The sequence below is a fragment of the Myripristis murdjan genome, chromosome 12, assembly GCF_902150065.1.
Source record: "Myripristis murdjan chromosome 12, fMyrMur1.1, whole genome shotgun sequence".
In the NCBI taxonomy this organism is placed as follows: Eukaryota; Metazoa; Chordata; class Actinopteri; order Holocentriformes; family Holocentridae; genus Myripristis; species Myripristis murdjan.
The window spans coordinates 21537359-21557838 of NC_043991.1; the positions used below are offsets into that span (position 1 = coordinate 21537359).

The 20480-nt window shown below is 41.7% G+C and overlaps 1 protein-coding gene across 1 annotated transcript in view; it reads right to left on the bottom strand.

Moving 5' to 3' along the window:
• Nucleotides 1-297: 297 nt before the first annotated feature.
• Nucleotides 298-20480, bottom strand: part of ass1 (argininosuccinate synthase 1) — a 31462-nt gene continuing 11279 nt past the window's right edge. Inside the window, exons 9-15 of the mRNA XM_030065213.1 lie at nt 17716-17806; nt 13532-13616; nt 12003-12067; nt 7801-7932; nt 4838-4994; nt 572-637; nt 298-430 (exon numbers count right to left, since the gene is read on the bottom strand). Of these exons, the coding sequence (XP_029921073.1) occupies nt 382-430; nt 572-637; nt 4838-4994; nt 7801-7932; nt 12003-12067; nt 13532-13616; nt 17716-17806 (645 nt within the window). The 3' untranslated portion in view covers nt 298-381. The remainder of the gene's footprint in view (nt 431-571; nt 638-4837; nt 4995-7800; nt 7933-12002; nt 12068-13531; nt 13617-17715; nt 17807-20480) is intronic.

Sequence of the window (20480 nt, forward strand, 5' to 3'; positions counted from 1 at the left end):
AATTAGATCAAGTACAAGTACTAAGTACTAAAAGAGATACAGAGATACATGCTCCTAGGATACCTTTCCAGAACACCAGTAAACCCAATCTGAACCATGTGCCTGGTGCAATGACCCTTTTTTCCACCGTTAAAACAGCAAAAGTGTACTTGGACACACCCTAACTGCACTTGCGTCATGCTCCTCAGAGGGTGAGTTTAGATTTTTAAAACAGAGCCCTTAGTGTCTTGGTTATCTGGATGGTGCATGTGTGTCCATAAAACTGACAGGAGACAATAAGGCAAGAGGGAGACGACATAGGGGTAAAGTGGTCTATATTTACGACTGCTTAAGACAAAGTGGAGAGAAAGAAAGGCTGAGAGTTCACATCACGACACCATATTAGATCTTGGTGCTGGACAAACCCTGCAAACGGTGGTGTTCCCTTAGCCTGTGGAAGAGAAACATGAAGAAAACAAGAATAAGAGAGCTGTTTAAAGAGCAGGCACCATGGATATGTATTTTGAGTAAGCACTTTAACAGATAATTCATTGTAATCCTCAACTGCAGCAAAGACCCAAGACGTGCTGACCTGACAGCGTTGACCTTGATGAACCCAGAGGCATCACATGGGTCATAGTCTCCTTGAACGTCCATGCTGCAGCAAGAAGAAGAAAACAAAGAGGTAGAAGGATCAAGAGAAGGACTGATGCTTAAGTCTGATGTTGGAGGGAAACAAAAAGGGAAAAAGGGAGAACTAAAGGAAAAACATTACAGGGTTTCATGGTAATAAAATTATTGAGACATTTGGTATCAGTGCAGTATATTCAAGAGATATGGAGCCTCATCAACCACTGGGATAATTGGATCATTGATAATGTGCTCTTTGGAAATAATGTTTCAATCAATTTCCCCGTGAATGCTCATCTTAGACATGTTTGTTCCTGAATAACAGAGAATCAATAGCAGACAATCAAAATGCGCTCACATACACAAACACACAAACACAGGCAACTCATTTGAAAACCCTATCGTATCAAACCCGAGCTGCATGGAGGATGACTTTGTAACCTGGCGTTTCTTTCTGATTTTATCCCCTTCTTTTAAGAAGTAGTAAATCTGCAACTTGCGGTCTTGTGCTGGTGTGTGTTCGGTATTGTCAAAGCCGCTTGTGGCACAATCATCTCCTCTCTTCAATGTGTGTGAATGTTTCACAAAAGAGGGTCCGTGTGCTCTGTAATTACAGCAGTTTCTACCTGCAGTGCTTCACACACTCCCTCCCTTGCATCCTGTCCTCCCTTTCTACACCCCCAGCTCCCAATGTAAGGTCTGCACTCATCCCTCAAAAGCACTTAGCAACAGAGGAAATTGCCAACAAATGATAGAATAAACACTATGAAAAGAAAGACCGACAACTAAATCATCAACTCTCAATACAAGGCTCCCTACCTACCACCTAAATGCCATTATGAGTGAGTGGCTTCCAAGGATGTGGCACTGTGTGCGTGTGTGTGCATGTGTGTGTGTGTTCAAGCATGTGATATTTTGTGTGTGCATGTGTACAAGTTTATTTGTGTAGTCCTCTAAGAAACCCTGCAGTCTAATTGAGAGCAGAGCCAGTGGAAAGCCAGTAGGGTGACATTTCTGTCTCAGATGGGTGCGCGGGCTGCATGTAGCACCACTGTGTTAATGACACCGTTTACCGCTGCCCAGGGAGAGCCAACAGGACGCCAGCAGGGGTTTCACTATATCTACGTGTGTGATTGAGGCAGGTAAATCGGTGTGTGTATGCTTTAAGACCACTTGTCAGTGACATAGTGTGGTATCTGTAAATTTAACAGCACCATGTTTAAGTTGTGTGCATCTGTGTGTGATCTGAAACACACAGATGAAACCTTTTCCACCCAATGGCCCACCTTCATTATCATAACGTGCCAGGACCCGTAAGAAAAAAAGCTGTTTTCCTTATTAATTGAAATGGTAGTCGGTCATACAATCTGAATTGTCCATGAAACTCAAATTCTTTAAAAATTCAAATTACAAAAAAATTAGTAACTAAAATCATTATATATTTTATAAATTTTTAGTAACTGTGCCTCAATAAAAGTCATAAAACACACACACACACAAAAGCAGCCCCAGATCCAAAAACAGGACTAAATCGACAAAAACAGGTTATCCCAACAACATCCCAAGTTAATGCCTGACGTATTGGTAGCTGGTTCGGGTCGGGGTGTGAATCTTGAATTAATAGATGGGGTCAAGTCCAAGAAAAAAACAACAACAACAACACACAAGTGGACTGCTCCCTTCTCTTCATTCACTGTCAAGCTCACTCAGCCACCGCTCTGGTTATTCTCCCTCTCTGTACTGGAGTGTGTAGACAGCCTACGAAGAGTACATGGGTACGGAGCAACATTACTGATATGAAAGCTCAGGCACGGCAAAACGCCCTTGGACAAACTTGAAAATTGTGGGAAATGGGTCGCGTGCTGTATTAAGCTTTGGTTTGGGTCAGACACGGGTTTGTAAAACTGGACCCATGCAGGATTCTGGCTTCTACCACTGGCATTCTGCGGCTGACTAGAAGGGCGCTGGCAGCCCATCAGTGGGCCGTGGTGCATCGGTTGAGAAACCCTGATTTAAATTAAACAGATTTATGATGGAGGTTTGTTTAGGGGTTGATAATGGGCTCCTTTACAGGGCACCCCTGGGCCCATCTGTCTGTGGCCCTGAGGACTTTGTGCTGCTGCAACACAACACCTCTCTCATCCTGATGGGACGTCGCAGCTGAGAAGTTTGTCTTTGTTGGTAATGGGACGTATGGTGAACAGGAATATTAGTGTTTGTTGGACAGAAATGTGGAGTTTCTTAGCAGCTGAATGAGAGAGAATGTGTGTGTGACTGACTGAGCAATTAGTTATTGAGTTGGGATGGGATGATGCATCAAAACTCAAATTTATCACAATGCAAAATGTGACATTATGCATTGTGGGGCAGAAACATGGACTGCATTATTACCTACTGTACAAATCTGATGCCTGGCATAAATTTCACAAACCACTCAAGAAAAAATATATTATTTGCACTTTGTAATGTCATTTTAAAATAGTTTACATTTTAGTAAGCCGGTGCTATTGCCAGAAAGATCTGTGGCTCAGAATTAAACATAATTCCCAGCATTCTCTGTTTTGTTGTCGATTAAAAGTTAATTCACTACATCATAGTGTGCTGCACCAAATCTCCCACCCCATATTGTATTCTGAATTGTGAGATTAGCATATTATTTATCCTCTTTACCAAATGTTCCACTAAAAACAGAATATAGCTAAAAGAAACACAGAAGAAAAAACTAGCTAATACAACAACTAATAAGACTGAGGGCAGTGGACTGTAAGAGTACAGTATGTTCACACACTCAAGTACACACATAAATACTGTGAACAAGTACATACAGCCAAGCTATTGACATTTTGTCTTTTGCACTTGCCAAATCAGACCACAGAAGTGAATGGGCAGCTGTGTGAGACATGTTCCCTCTTCTCCCCAGTGAAATCACCTCTCTTTCTCCTCTGGCTGAAAATGCCATTAACCCCCTGACTTTAGGATACAACTGGAGTGTGTGTGTGTGACTGAAAGGGAGATGGAAGTGGAGATGAGGAGGCATATGGAGGGGCTTTACTTTGGTCAGAGCTGAGCTTGCCTAGAGGGCATCGGGGGTCAGCCTCCTGAACAAACCCACTGTTACACACAGCAAAGAGGCCAGGAGGGGGGCGGAGGGCGTGCGTGCCCTGAAGGAACTGAGCTTGACACTCCTCTGATGTCTTTGTGAGGCCGGGTCGGTTGAGTATGTTGGTGTGGAGGTGGGAAGAGGACGGGGAAGGCTGACCCTCTGCTAACAACGGTGACTGGTGAACATGTGGAACAGCTGTACTGTGCCCTGAGCAGCCAAAACATTCATACAGCTGTCAAGTAAAAACAAGCACAACCTCTGTCACACCAATATGTGGAAGCTCCTCATTTGCGCGCGCACACACACACACACACACACACACACACACACATGTATATTTAAGGCCAAATTTTACTTCTGCACTGGAGTGTCGCCGCAGCTACCCCATATTAGCCTGTGATGGTGTGAGCATTCATTGTTGTGTGTTGGAGAATCCATATGCACAGAGCTGATCACTGAAACACACTTTTTGTTTTTATTTTCACCAATTCCACACTAATGAAGCAAGGATAAAAACGGAAACAATATTGTTTACATTATGTGAAACAGACACTTCCCTCTCAGACACGCTGGCAGCGTCCAAAGTGACGTTTTGGGATATTTCTTACCATTAATTTAGAGACATTTTTGCTCACCTACTAATTAACACAAAAGAAGTACAAAGCGATCTAGCAGACCAGTCACAGCTTTCTAGGTCTCTTGCCCTCCGTGCAGTGACACATCAACAGTGCAACTACAGAGAAATTTTGACAACTAATTGTTATTTTCATTATCAGTTAATCTGTTGATTATTTTCTCAATTAAACTATTAGTTGTTTGGCCCATAAAATGTCAGAAAATGATAAAAGCATTGATCGAAATTTCCCACAGACCAAGGTGACATCCTCAAATGTGTTGTTCTGTTACAACCCACAGTCCACAACCCAAAGATACTTAGTTTACTGTCAGAGTGGACTAAAGAAACCTGAAAATATTTATATTTGATAAGCAGGAATCAGAGAATTTGTAAATTCTCTTTTTTAAAATGACTCAAAACAATTAATCAATAATCTAAATAGTTTTGCGTAATTGACACAGAAGTACAAACTGGTCTTAATTGAATTCTCTCCACTTTCTCCTGCTTACCTGACCAACTCTTCGTTGTAGAGAGACTTGGGTGACTCTCGTCCCAGGATGTAGACCTGGCCCTTCAAGACTGTCAGCTGCACCTTGCCCTCCACATGCTCCTGGGACTTTGCTATGCAGTGGCGCACAAACTCACACTCTGGACTGTACCAGAAACCTGAGGTGGGAGAGGGAAGTGGGAGAGTATGCTTGTAATGATTCACTAGAAGACTTTTTTTTTTTTTTTTTAATGTTTTGCTTATGTGCGCCAAATATATTTAAATACACACACAAACTGTAATTCAAAACCAGTGATGTGAGACAAACACCCAGACAAACACCCTAACCTGGCCTACTATCTCATCTCAGCAACAAAAAGGAAAAGTACACCTGGATTTTTGCATTCTGTATATCTCTCTACTATATTCTGAATGTGAAAAAAAATGCCATGCAAGTTATTTATTATGAAATGTTTAAGTAGTGCAGTAGCAAACCATCCAGGATCAGGCAAGTGCAGCAAACACACGCTCCTCCTCTTTTAAATCCTCCATTAGCAGCGGGGCTCAAAGTGACACGTGCAACGCCCACAGCTCCCCCTTTTATGTAACCCAAAATTTCTCACCCCTCTGGTCTCATTTCTGCTCCAGGTGAAGCTTGTACACCCCTTTCTCTTCGCCAATTTGTGTGACCTGGCCTGTCAGTCTTTGAGACAGATGGGCTTGGGATATGTGTGTGTGTGTGTGTGTGTGTGTGTGTGTGTTAGGGGGTCAGGCACGCCCCACTCAGCAGGGGTCCTCTTCTCATCAATGGCTGACCTCCACCTCGTCGTCTGTCCATGTTCAAAGGCGGACTCCTTCGCTTCTTTCATTGCCTCTGAACTAGCAGAGCGTTGTGGTCATGACAGTGACACGCCGGCCTCAGTTTGGTTCACGCTCTGCTCATTCTGTTTGATCTCTTCGTTAACAAGCTGCACGTTTCTGAGTGGGATACTGCTGTGTGTGTGCTCCTGATTTTAGAGCAGATATAAAGAACAATGCAGCCATTTTTTTGTTGCTACTGCGCTAGAAAAATGGATTGAGAAATTCTGCTGCACTAATGCAAGACTGAGGCAAGACAGGAAGACTGAGGAGGTCTCATGGCACACTGTTAGCCGCCTGTGTTACACAGGTTTTGTCAGTCTTCTAAGTGTATCTGAAGAGCTTTTAATGATTTAAATCCACAATGAGTTTAATCTCTAACCCCCTACAAAAGCAAGCACCTTTGTATGTGTGTGTGTCTGCTTTCTGAAGGCCCTCTCTCCCTTTCTGACTCTTTCTTTCTCTGGAGGGTATAATTGAAGTGGCCTAGTAATCAGTCTCTAATGGCACTGATCCTATTATGTGCATGAAGGTGCAGGAGACAGGAGACAGAGCAGGAGGGAGGATTAGGACACCTGAGCCAGAGGAGGTTCAGGCGCGCGCACGCACACACGCACACACACACACACACACACACACACACACACACACACACACACACACACACACACACACACACACACACACACACACACACCTCTCTGATACATTGTGCTTAGTGATGAGACAAATCACTACAAGACATCAGCTAGTCAATTATAATGGTTTAAGAATTAAAATATGGCTTCATCTCAATCAGAACAGTCCAAACTGTATTTGTCAATGTGTGAAAAGGAAGATTGTGATGAAATGTCCAATGATGCTGATGCAAATCACTATGGAGCTTCTCTGATGACGGTGAACATGAGACTAGTTTTATGGGCTTGTGCAAAGTTTGTTTAAAATTTTAAATCCAAACGGACATCTAGTAAAAAATTAGAAAATGTGACACGCTTGCAAGAACATCATCTTTGGCTGTGTCCCAGTCAGATACTGTATATGTATCAACTGAGTGATTCTCTCCTCTGTAAAACATAACTGAATAGACATCACCTCCCTTGTTTTCTGACTACAGGAAACTGCAGTAAATATTTACTGATCCAAGGGAAAATATTGCATTATAGTCCATAAATTACAATTACAATCAATCATCACCTATTGAGATGCTGTCAGCGAGTTGAGAAAGTAACACATCATGCGTCATTCTTGCTCCAGCAACGCTCGCACAGAATTTCAGGATTAATTAGGAAATCCTTTGCTTTAATTATAAAAGAAATGAAGGGAATAACACCCAACAAAGCTGAAATCATTTAATGATTGAAATAGATTATTCTACTTTTAGCACTGCTACTTTCTGATTAGAAATAACTAGCGTTCACATTTTCAGGCAGTTCACAATCAAAATACATGTTTTTTTTCTAGCAGCAGCTCCATAACTCCTTGCTGATGCCAGAAAGTCAGACTTGAGCAATAATCTGTTATATCACAACTAATATGATGCACTAATTGAATGGAAATTCACAATTCCAGTTAATACAAAAGTAAGCATAAAAACAAGCAATGACTTAGCACTCATGAGACACTGTTTACTAAATTATCAAACAGTTACAAAGTGCTTCTCTTCTGCTTCTTTTCTTTTTTTTTATTCCTGATCTTTTGTGGTGATCTCAAGTGATACTACAGCAACAGTACAAAGTACAAAAACTGTTTTGTCAGAGAAAACTATTTCTCCATTCACAGACTTAATTGCTGCAGTTAAAAATTTTAAATGAATCTTAAAAGTTAACATGATGCACTAGCAAACCATCTGATGCAAGGGTTTGATGCCACTGTGAACTCGGATATTTCAAGCCACTGTTTTTGAGGTTAATTAGCTAATTGCCATTTATTTTGAAAGCAATTTTTAGGGTTATTTATTTGAAAATGCAAAAACAAAAATGAGAGAATTACAAACTATGCAACTATATTGGAGGTTTCAATTCCGATGCCGCTGGCTGCTGAAAGATAAATTCATTTTTTCATGTACATATGGAAAAGGAATAAACTAGTTTGAGTGATCTGGTCCATGTGTGCATCTCAGTGTCTTACCGTTGTAGAGGAGTTCAGAGAACTTGATACTCAGACCCTGTTTGATTCTGCGTATCTCTTTGTCCATGGTTAAGGCCTCAATGTCGAGATGGGCCTGGAACAGGATGGTGCCTCCTGGGGTCTCGTATATCCCTGACAAACAAAAACAGATACGTGTACACACACACACACACATAAACAAAACAATGTGCTTTAGGCAAACATCATGCAGACTGACCCGTACATGCAATTGCCAAATTAAAACAAGAAAATGGTGTTAAAATGTGCGGACCAAAACTCAACACATTAAAGACAAAAACATACTGTCAAAAACTAACCTTTTCTAAAGGTGTCAGTATTCAACTACTAAGACAGCAGTTACTTGTGCAAACTTGAATTATGTGTTATTATACATCATCTGTTTACCATTTCAATGTCTTTGACAGGCAACCCTGCATCATTTGAAGGACAGACAACAAAAAAGTAATTCTGCGAAAGCCACAGTCACAAGGCCCAAAGACAACATAACACTAATCTTCAAATGCTTTGTAGCAAGTTAAATAAGTAGGCTGTCATTAGTATTGTTGGAGATGATTGCAGGCAGATGGATGCAAACCAGAAAAATTAAATGGGATAGACTTGCCCTGCGTTCCAAATCGCATACTTTTTACTTTTAGTATGTACTGCAGCTGCCCTTACAAAGTATGTAGTTTAGTATGAAATATGCATGCTAATTCTTTTTTTTCCGTACTAAATAGTATGGTAGTATGAGTATCGGAACGCAGGGCAGGTGTTTTGGTCATAAGTCGGTCAGACAAGCTAGGCAGGCTTCTTCACTAGCCTAGACGTTTTTGACCATCAAAAATACACAAAGACACAGAATCACCTGCTGCGTTTTTTTTCTTGCAGGTCTATGTGATCTCACACAGTCCACTATCTCTCTGAAACCCAAATAACGGAAACTCTAATCCATGTACAAGGCATGCCAAAAATATTGGCACAGCATCTATTATATTCTGAGGACAACAGTAACATATTCGCTCCAACAAGTCTTCAACAAAAACCTCAGGTTTACCAGGAGCAGCGGCACCGTCACCATGTGCAGCAATCCTAGGAGCATATGAGCCCCATCCATCCAAACTAAACCCCAACCAGACAACTCTATTAGCCGTCAGTCGTCGTCCACCTCCCAACAGCCTGACAGACAGGCCTTCAGAGTGCTCACCCTCCCAAAACATGGATGAGCCTGTCCTGGGTAAATGACAGGGTAGGAGGCCCCTGCCAGCCTTGAGCCTGGACCAGGGCTCTGACTACCCTGCAATTTACCCCCTCTGGACTGGGGGGGAGGAGAGAGGGGAAAAAGATGTGGTAGATGACATGAGAAATGAAGCTGTCACTCATCTGTCAGCTGGAACAAAAGGAGGAGGGGGAAAAATGCAGGAGGACAGATTAGAAAACAGAAATGGATGCTTTATCAATGGCATCTGTTTTTGTGTGAGTTTGAATTTCTAAAAGATGCAGCTGCAGTTCACCAACCTTTGCATCTACATCTAAAAATGTCACTGAAATGACATGTCTGCTGTTTTTGATTCATGCTATGCTACTACACTAAACCCTGATTACACTTTTGGTAGCCAAATTTCACACACTGTAACACTAACTCTAAAAACTTAAATTTTAATTTTCTAAGATTTAACAGATCAAGAAGGCTACTACTAGTCCCTTTCATTCAGGTGAGCAGCTGAGCTCAGATCAGTCAGAGTGCAGATACTCCAACACGGGTCCTGATCTGGAAACAGAGAAGCACTCACTCGCTGTGTGCTGGCAGCCCAAAACAGAGCTTAGCATTTCTGCTAATCGTCTAAAGCCTCAAAGGTGGCAACCTGAGCTAGTGAGGCTTAAGTTTTAGATGATCCGGGGCCACAAAGGGCATGTAGGGACATTTCCGCTGGCGCTATCAGAAAAATCAGTTAAAACTGCCCTCCAACCCAATTTGTCTTAAGTGCTCCAAAAGAGAGTTAGCTTAACGGAGACAAGTGAACAATAAAATTCTGTCTGGGTGAGCTACAGCGGCAGTGGTTTGGTTAAGCTTAGTGAGACAAAACCCCCAGTGGTTTTGAGGTATTAATCTTTTATACAGTTGCTGGGGGTTAAATCTACCTGAGCAGATTCCCTCTGCCCCTATGGGTGAGTTATTGGTGAAGTGCCAGTGCATGCAGACACTGCTGTTAAACACAGGTGACTAAATGCACAAGCAGGAAAGAAAATCACATCTAAGTATTCAGCATAACTGCCTGAGATACAGTATAAGGCGCTCAGGGTAAATAATTAACACGATTTACCACCTAAATGCAGGTAAATTTTGGGTTTGGCAGAATACACTGGGGTCACCAGACAGATGGCCAGAAAACTATCTGGAATCACAGTGTAGCGCCAGGTTTAAATCACTGTGTTGTTTAGGTGTACCGACTGAGACTAACATAAGCCAATCAAATCAAAGCTGCTTACGACTGTTTCGCACTTTCTACACCACGTCTGTCTAGGTTTTTGCTGTAAGAATCATCTGTGTTACATGTTAGTAGAGATGCGGCAACACATTTCCAGCGTTAAACCACAAATAGAAAACATGAAGACGATGAGAAAAGAGAAAAGAGGTTGGTGTTCTTGCAAGAGGAGTTATCTGAGGGACACAGGCTGAAACATGAAGCTCAAAAGCACAGCATGTAAATATAATAACATAATGCAGTTTTATAGCTGGTAAACATTTTTGACAAATTTTCACAGTTTACCCTGCTATCGGCAGATGAGCCAAAAAGTTCATATTGGACTGTTAAGACGCTCCTTTTGTAATTTTGTGGAGAGATGTTTTCAGTCTGAATGACAATGTCAATAATTAGAAATTGATTTTAAAAAATAATGATAATAAATAGAAACCTAATAGGAATTCTTTGAGTTTTTCGAATGCTCAACCACGACTGCAGTCCCACTGTGCAAGACACCAAGGACTGCAGACAAGCCCGCCTATTCATCATGAAAGTGTACAACAATTTCCTGCTGCCTTTGATAGGTACACCTTAGCCAATGGTGTTCAGGTCAGAGGTCTAACAGGACTCTGACAGGTGGGAAATGTCACTCAGGCACACAAGCCGCTGAATGTTTTGTAGCACACTGACAACATTCTTTAAAAACATTTCCACCCCCCACCCCCCGCCTCCCTGACCCAGTACAAATAAATATGACCCAACACAAATAAATATGACATGTCCCCATTCAGTCCTTCCCACCATCTATTGTGCTAACACCACTGCCATTCCAAAGGAGACAAACACACACATTCGATGGTAGTTATTCAACCACTCGGACACATCGTGCTCCTCCTCTTCCTATTGCTTCAGTGGAGAAAAAGCTTTGATCTTTTGTTCAGCCAAGGGGAGAGAAAAGTGGGCTTCCCATTTTCCAATTTCTACCTGCCAAGTCGCGCCACAGCCACAGTCTGTTGGCCAGTCAATTTGCCAGTCATTGCACTATAAGGAGGTGTCATGGGCGAAAAAAAGAGTGTGTGTGTGTTTGTATGTGTATGTATGTGTGCGTCATCCTAGGCCAGGGCAGCTTACCGCCCTTGCATGTATGCTGAGGTGACACATGCAGAGAGGGGACAAAGGAGCTATGGAGTTGGCTGTGGCTGCTATGGACAATAAAGGGAAAAAAACACCCCAAGAAATGGCTGTAGAGTGTGTGAGAGTGCATGTGTGCATATGTGTGTATTTGTGTCCACCATTTGCTCAAAGTGTGTGTTTTCTGTATGTGTGTGCATGCATAAGTAAATGGAAGTAACTTTAGAGCCTAAGCTTCCAGGTGAAGCAGAGGAAAATATTTCCTTTGAGCAGAAGGCAGAAAAACACATAATGTTGTGATTGTGCATGACCACACTGTTACCTTCCAGCCCACTTTTATGCAAGCAGAATAGCAAGTGGTACACTTAAAGCACTCATGTAAAATAACTGCAATTGCCTGAAAGCCGTGGATGTTGAAAGGAAGGCTTTTGAAAGGATGCAAAATTAAAATATTGGAACTTACTTCAGGGGAAGCGCAAATATATCCTTGTTTAGGGTTTTAGTAAGCGAGGCAGTCTGTTGGAGTCGTGAATAGGACTAAAAATATAATGTTTGCTATTCAAGATGCTTGAGACAGGATGAAAACCATTTCTGAATTCAATTCCTTACCTCTGGACTTCATGCCGATAAAACGATTCTCCACAATGTCAATCCGGCCCACTCCGTGTTTTCCACTAAGAAAAGGAGAGAAAAGAGCAAGGCACCTTAAACCATTTTAGTTGAATTACCTCGAATAATTTTAATTAACAAAATAATAATAATAATAATCACATCCTTGTTCGAATATGTTACTGTTATGTCCCCTCATTACATCTGGGAGAAAAAGACCACCGCTGGCATCACTGATAAACTCAGCATCAGTAGCAGCTGTGGTGCCTTCTTCAGCAACCTATGACTCCACTGTTACCCTTTCTTATCTTCTCTCTTTTATTATTTTGGACAGCAAAGCTGAAGTTAAAAAAGCAGGTTAATTTCCCCAGACAGTATTTAACAAGATAGCATTTTGAGCACTTGGCATTTACAACCACTAATGTTAGAAATTAATAATTTAGACTGCAAGCCACTGAGTAAGTAATAACCTAATCAGAGACTCGGCCCATCTAGCGCCACCTGTCATATCAGCTTCACAGCTCTCATACAGCCCAGTATCTTTTTGGCAATCACAGGAAGTAGTAAAATACTAGGGATGGAAAAACAATACAACGTAATAATAATAAATGACTGCAGAATTATATTCATTTTATGAGCCACATATCCTTCTAGCAATGGCATTAGTTTGCAAGAATGTAAAAAAAAAAAAAAGTTTCTATTACAAAGAGTTTTTTTTTTTTTTTGATTGAGTGCTTGTAAACTTGTGACAGGCAAACCATCTCTTTTGGGTGTACTCCAGCAGAATAAAACATACGCAAAATGATGATTCATTTTTCTGCCCCAAGATATGTTTTGTCACATTTTGGCATTTCAACACATTGAATTTCCATCTATCATCCTATTCCTAGTAAATATGTTTTGTTACATATTTACACAGTGCACAAACAGGTGCAAATATAAAAACAGAGAGGTCCACATGCACAAAGTGATACTTTATTTCACATGCACCAGAAGTTGTAGTCTAAGTTGTAGGTATCTACTGTAGGTATCTTAATCAACATTAAATTGCTCAGTGGGATTTTTCACTCAGAACCCAGTCAATGTACCTAATAATGGTGACGACTGCAGAAAATTTAAGAAAATACCTTCAGAGCTACTCTATGCATTGAGTTCTAGGATAAACTCTGATTCACACACTATTTCTTTGCTTTTTCTTCTTTTTTTTTTGAAGGAGTGGGCAGTCTAGGCACCTCTAGTCTTTCATTTATTTAGACAGTTGGAAAGCACAGACAGAGACAGAGTCAGGCAGAGACAGGTGGGAAAGCTGTGCTGGGATTCGATCCTGGACCAGCAGGTTCCAGAGGTGGTGAACTTAACCACTCGCCTGTCTCTGTGAAGGCTTACACACTATTCTGATGGAGAGCAGTTTCCCTACAGCCTGTTATCCTGTAAAGTTTATACTGGAAGCAAAGGGGTTTATCCAATGACACCAAAAATGCCAGTATGAGCATTACATTAGGCATGAAGATGCATCAGACAAAACTTACCCTATCTCATTCAGATATGAAAAGATATCCAGCGGAGTGTCCTTGGATGTTTTGTCCTTTATGTTAGTCACTTTGACAGGAACTCCTGAGGGGCAGGTGATACGACACAAGACACAGTTTGTTGATCAAATCCGGGCATATACAAAGCAGAGGGCACTTACTACAGTGTATAAAGACCAATAAATGAACATTTCTGAATGAATATTCAAAGCTGCAGCCTCTGCTACAGTTTATGTTTGCTAATTGATTGTATTCAGTTAAACCACCAATTTACGAGTCCCAGATGTCAGACCTTCTAAGCAGAACATGAGAGCAGCAATGCAGCTGTGCCTTAAAAACAATCATCTAAAGGCAGAAATCACAATTCCAAACCACCACCAAAAATGGGATCTTTGGACAAAGAGCTCTCAGTCCAAATTTTAGTATTCCTTTGTACCTCTTTAAAGATATCTTGCTGACAATAAGGCAAACAAGAGTGAAAATACATCTTCCAACTTCACTGATGCAAGTAAAAAGACAATATTACATGGAGCATTTACTCTTAGAGCAAGTGAGGCCTTTCAAATTTTGACAAGTGACCAAGAGTCCTCAAAGTATGTGATCAATCAAATCTGAATTACTGCAACATATAATTCATCACAGAGCTGTAGTTTAGTGAGAACACAGGGAAGAAGTGAAGGGAAATAAACAAGGGTTCAAGTGTTTTTCAGCCTAAATGTCCCACATGCATCAGTACCCTCCACAAAGGACTTTTACAGTGTGAAACACCCAGACCAGTTCATTCTCCTGCTTGTATATTCCCAACAATTTAAAAAACAATTTAAGGAGAACTTTTGGAGCAAGAAATTATGAGCGGGAAAAGCATATTCACCTTACTTCATTTTCCTCAAATGTATAGTATAGAAATCTCAAGTATTTGTAGAGCTGCCAATGTGATGCATCATTAAAAGTGAGAAAAAAAGACTGGAAAAAAAACTGCTGAAACTAATTGTTGCATTAATCTGTATATTCACCTAATATAGCTCCACACACTACTTGTTGACTGCCATTTTGTTTTGTGGTTCCTGTTTCCAAAAAATTAAGCTGACACCTTTCCTTCTCTGTCTGTGAGCGTTTCCTGCATTTTATGCATAACTGCATAAATACTGTTTGTAGATACAAAGCTGTTTTCCAGTAATGTTGTGTTAGATTTTTACAGATAAACAAAAACGAAACATTTTTTTTCATACATTGATTTGGCTGCTGGAATTCCAAGGATTTTTTTGGCTAACATTAGCAATGTTAAGTCAACAGCAGGCCAACTGTGAGTAAATGTACCTCAATACAAAAGTAAAAAGAAAAAAAAAGTTTAATAAGAGCAGACATCCAACTTCACTTGCACCATTTTTACACCGTTTTTGATCTTTCAATGTTAGAAATCCCAATTTCCAATAAAGTTCTAAGGCAAAAAAGCATCTGATTTGTGAATATTTCTAGCATTTTTGTCTCATCTGACTCATAATGTTAAAAAAAAAAAAAAAAAAATCAAGCTACCACACCTTGTCCATAAAATATGACTAAATAAATTTAATTCTACATAGCCTAGTCAATTTGTAGCACTGAGGAATGGCTATGCAGAAAATAAAAACTACAGTTCATTTTTAGCATGTTGATACATGACTATTTTGTCAAAACTAGCCCACAGCTGATAAAATCTGCTGACAACTGCTCATTATCTCAATCACTGAAATCGATGGTCGTCGGCTAAAGGTGAAAACCACCACAATGGGATGTGGTGAGAAGTGCTAATAAATTCAAAGGCCGGGCTCGTTTGAAGGCTGTGAAATCGTGGGCAGGCCCTTCTCTAATTGAATTACACACCCAGCTTTGTGTTGCCCTTACTCTCTTCAGCACTTTTTTTTTGCATCACTGAGTGTTTGTGTGTGCACACGCATGGGCTAAAGACACTAGTCGCTGTGGACCAATCACCCATCTTTTTATCACCCTCACACACACACACACACACACACACACACAAACACACGCACGCGCTCACGAGTCTTAGAAAAAAAAAAGAAAAGAAAAAGAAAAAACACCCACGTTCACTCCACACACTTCCTCTCCAAAGCCACTTGAACCAAGTACGTATCAATCACTGTCAAGGACTTGCTTATTCATGGCCTGGTGTGAGCAACACGGGCCAAAGGTGGACAAGCGGGAACGAACAGACACATGCGTGAAAAGCAGTGTGTACATTTGTGTGTGTGTGTGTGCGTGTGTGTGTGCGCCAGGGAGGCAATATAAACCTTTTGAAGACTAGACAAGGAGACAAAATGAGAGAAAAGAAAATCTGCTGCTAGTCAGTCCTTTCTCCATCCAGCTTTCATTACCATTTAGCATACTTGCTGTTGCCAGTCAAATAGCTTCGAAGAGAGAGAAGAAAAGCAGCACCTCTGGTTGCCTTTCAGCCGGTCCTGTGCATACAAAGCCCTGTTTGGAATGACACGTGAAGGACTTGACAAATTTTTTTAGACAAGGGCTTTGTTGATGCGGCCATTCCCATATCGCAGGAATCTCGGGTGGCTCCCATGGAAGGAGAAGAAGAGGAAGAAAAAAAAAAACAAAACAAAACAATCTACGTTCCAGTGCAGGACAGGGCAGTGTGGATGGTGCACTATTAAAACCGCACCCCCTCCCAAATAGTTAATAATTAGATTAAAAGTTCAAATAAATTAAGTAAGTGTCTGAACGTGGGAGTGTAGGGGCTGGCCTTTCGTCCCTGTGCTCTCTTTTTCTCGCTCTCTCCATCATGCCGGTTCTATCATTCACTGAGGGGTCTTTTTCTCCCCGTGATCCTTTTCTTCAGTTTTTTGCAGCCTAACAGTGCAGACAATGGGAGCGCAGACACAGTTGTAGGAAAAATTACTGCTTTACATTTTTCCTCTCTGTCTCTTTTTCCTCAACCCTTCTGTGGCATGAAAGGAGGGAGGGATGAAATTAAAAAGGGAGAGATGGGGAATGGAGTGTTTGACGGGGGAAAAAGGTTCCTGTCGTTAAATATTCTTTTTTAATCAGTGAGAAAACTTTGGTGAGAAAGGCAGGGATGAAAAGGTGGGAGGGGAATGAAATGAAACATTCTTGTGCTGATCTTGTGCTGAGAGGGAGGAGGAGTAGGCTCGGGCCTTTGTGTGGACAACTAAAACAGCTTTTGTCATAGGGTGCTCAATAAAGGCACAGAGAATATGTGTGAAAACGGAGCGCAGGCCTGTAAAGAACCCGCGAAACTAGACGAGGCTTTACTACGGCATCAGTGTTTTACAAAGGAAATCTCATCCCCAGTTGAACAGTTATCAACCTTCTTGTTTTAACATTTTCCTAGGGAAACTGGTAAAATGATATCTGCAAAGCATTATAAAACAGTCCTACGCAGACTTTAATCGATGGTACAGTATTAACTTTGCATTGGGTTAAATTAAAAATAAGAGAAGATGCCTCAGCTTTTACATTAGTGCACATATATTCCCATCAAATCCTTTGCCAACCTTCTGAACTTCTTTTAGTTACTCTTGTAGCCCATAAAGCTGTCAGTCAAGCCAATGTGATCAGAAGGGCCAGTGTCTGTCAGGCGATTGATGTTAGCCTTTAGCCCTAAGCTAGCCTTCGGCCTCCAGTAGTGACCAGGGATGAAGGGACATCTGTGCCGTTTGCCCCAGGGTTGGATGTTTCTTGACATTTTCTCTCTGTGCAAACATGTGACACTTTCCACTGTTTAGCCTGGACCCTGTGGTAATATATCTAATGAGCGTTTCTCTGGCCCCTGAGGGCCTGGTGTATTAGCTGGACTTAATGCTTCCGGCCCGTGTGTGCACCCCGAGGCCAAACATGGCAGCTTTGGACCCAGTAATGGTGTGAGGGGTTGGGGCTAAGTCTGGGTGGTCAGTGATTGTGATAAAACACAGCCAGGGCAGCTTGGGAGCTGTAGCCCTGAGGCAATTACCATCAATGTTAAGTAAGATGAAGAGGCACGGACTGGACATGCAGTCACAGCTGGAGTGACGGAGTCAGCTCTGACATTGCGTTCCTGATATTATTTTTTTGCATAGTTAATTTCTGTAGATTGCGTGAGAGATTAAAATGGAAGTAATTCTGCAGCTGTGGATATAAACAAATACAAATCAAGAGGTAACAAACTGCAAGCAGCAGACCTTCTTTGAACTCTATCTCCAGTGCATCAGGATTTGTGGGAGTGTCTTCTGGGTTCTTGGTCATCAGGTACAGGTCAGCTGGAGCGTGGTTCTGAAAAATACACAATCACACACACTATTTCACCCACTTTATTCACCTTGATGAATAACCAGGACCTTCTGAGACCTCATCAAAGTAAAGTACTGCAGACAGGGAATCTGTTGTTTGAGGTGATAACAGACAACACAAGGCAAGCCGGGCAAAAGAACAGAGAGGATGATGCGTGAAAAAAAGAAACCTGAAAACGCCATCAAGAGTTGAGTGAAGACAAAAATCAATGTTCCATTTTTCTCCTCTATTTGGTTTCATTTTCCCTGCGTGGCCTTTCACCACAGGGGAAGGCGGGAAGAGGCAGAACGCAGCAAAAGAGAGAGTGAGAAAGGGCAAAAGAAAGAAATGACACACATCCCCAAGACTAGAGAACACTTGACAAGGCAAAACACACCTGATACTATGACAGAACCTATTTCAGCAAGAGGAAGTACACAATAATATTCTGTCAGTCTATAAAAATCTCCATTTCTGCCGTGTGCCTTGGGATCTCCCCCACCTGACTTCACTTCTTCTAATCTTCCAGTTTTCCAGTTTTGATTTTCTGAGTGACGTTTCCCTTCTATTTCATTTTCAAATGAAGATTTTCACTTAATGGGCATCAGACAACAAAGACCCAGCATGCCGTTCACACCCAAAATTCACTAAAGTTGTCCCGGTGACAGACATTTGTCGTTTTTCCAGTTGGTGGGAGCTGGGAGCCATTTCAGTAAGTCATGGTTGGGACCTAAAAGAGCGTGTGGTGGTTTGTCGTGTCCGCCTAGCCATGTGCCCCCCCAACAATTACACAGCATTAGGACAAGACGATGGCCAATGTCTCCTGAGCTGAGGCAAATTGCAGGGGGACTATGCAAAATAACTGCTGGGTGCATTTAAATGGAAAGCTTTACCAGACGCTAAATCATCATACAATAACTAATCGCCATCCGCTCGCCGCCAGTCAGTGAGGAGAAAACGAGCAGCGCAATCACTTTCTTTCCTTTTAACTAAACACCAAAATTGACTGGGAAGGCGCCCGTCTACCTCTCCTTTATTTTCTGCCTCAGCGCCCTGAAAGATGCCAAATGAGAGCGAACAGGAGAGGGGCGAAATGACTACCCTAAAAAGCCTTTTGATGCATACTCCTCGAGGGGAGAAAGATGGCCTGAATTTTAAATACTGGAGAGTGAGGAAGACTATTTTCCCAGCTCTGTTATATTCTGGCTGTACATCTATGGCTGTTTTTTCATTTACTTCTAGTAAAGTATACCAATAATCAGCACCAGTCATAATAGCTGTAGTGCGTGACAGCTTTTCAACCGACATACAGCGTTTTCATATTTCATTATACACCCAATTTAACCTTAAGGAATATTCATGTATATTCCTACCACCCTTTGCCAAATGTGTGCTCACTGAACAAAATATTTTGTTTGTTGATGATAAAGGGCATTTAAATGTTATTTCTCATGTTTCTAGCTTTAAAGTAACAAATATTTTTAATATGCCAACTTAAGTATTGACTTTGTAACCACAATACAGACTTAAGGCAAACTGTCAATTGATCGATTAAAAATCCACACAGGATTCATACATCTGACTGAGCAGTCCTTAAAAACTCATGCATAGTCCCAAGGTGAGAGCTCAAACTTACACACAGTTTGCCAAAAAGAAAAGAGGAAAGTAAGGGAATAGGCTTGTTTCCAGTGTGCAAGAGATCAATGCATTTCAATTCCAACCCCCCGCAGGTGGACCTGTCCCAAAGCCATGGCCGTGAAAGAGAGGAAAAGGTAGAGATAGAGAAGGTGGGGGTGGGGGGCATTGGTGGGAAATGGGGCGTGAAGCGCACCATCATGTAGCACAGAGCAGCTCCTTTGGCAGTCTTTGCTCCTGCCATATTGTTGTGCTAAATGCGGCCTATAGAGCAAAGAAGAAGGCTGAGGCATGAACTTAAAGCAAGTAAATTTCTATCTTTCCACATGTTAGTTGCCTCATTGGCTTTCAATCGAGGCCAGTAGGGCCAAAGAGAGGCACAGGTGGTGGGAGGGAGACGGGGGAGAAAGGCGAAGGAGAGTGGGAGGGTGGTATAAGAGCAGGGGGTGGTAAAAAAATAAATAAATAAAATCTTTGGCCCATTGGGTTGGAAATGACACTTAAATCACAACGTTTCAAGTCTGTCCTTCACTTTAAAATGCAAACATGGCAAAATGAGACCAGAATAAAATATACATGCAATGTGCAGGACAAGTATTTATAACACCCAGGTCCTTTTGGTCAGTATTAGACCTTCAGCTGAATTTAAATGTAAATGGTTGACTTACTCATACAACAGGTTCCTACACATGGAAACAAAGCTAAAGAGACAGCAAGTGATATCTAGATGGACACACAGAGCACTCAGGTCAGACCAATCAGACCTCGGGGCAGGCGAGGCACATGACAAATGCTAACCTCTTCGCTTCAAATGGCACATGTGCATGCCTACACACACCTACAACCCCTCTTCCTTCCCCTACAGGCAGCCTCCTGTCCATCTAGTCAGCCAGCCATGCGACCAGCAGAAAACAAGTTTTCATTTCCTCTAGGTGAACAGAGGCTGGCGTTACGCTCCTTTACTCCTGGTGAACACAAGCATTGCTCCATCAGTTGCCTGATCAAAGAGCTGACTGGGCCAGGGGAAGCCCTCTGACACAGG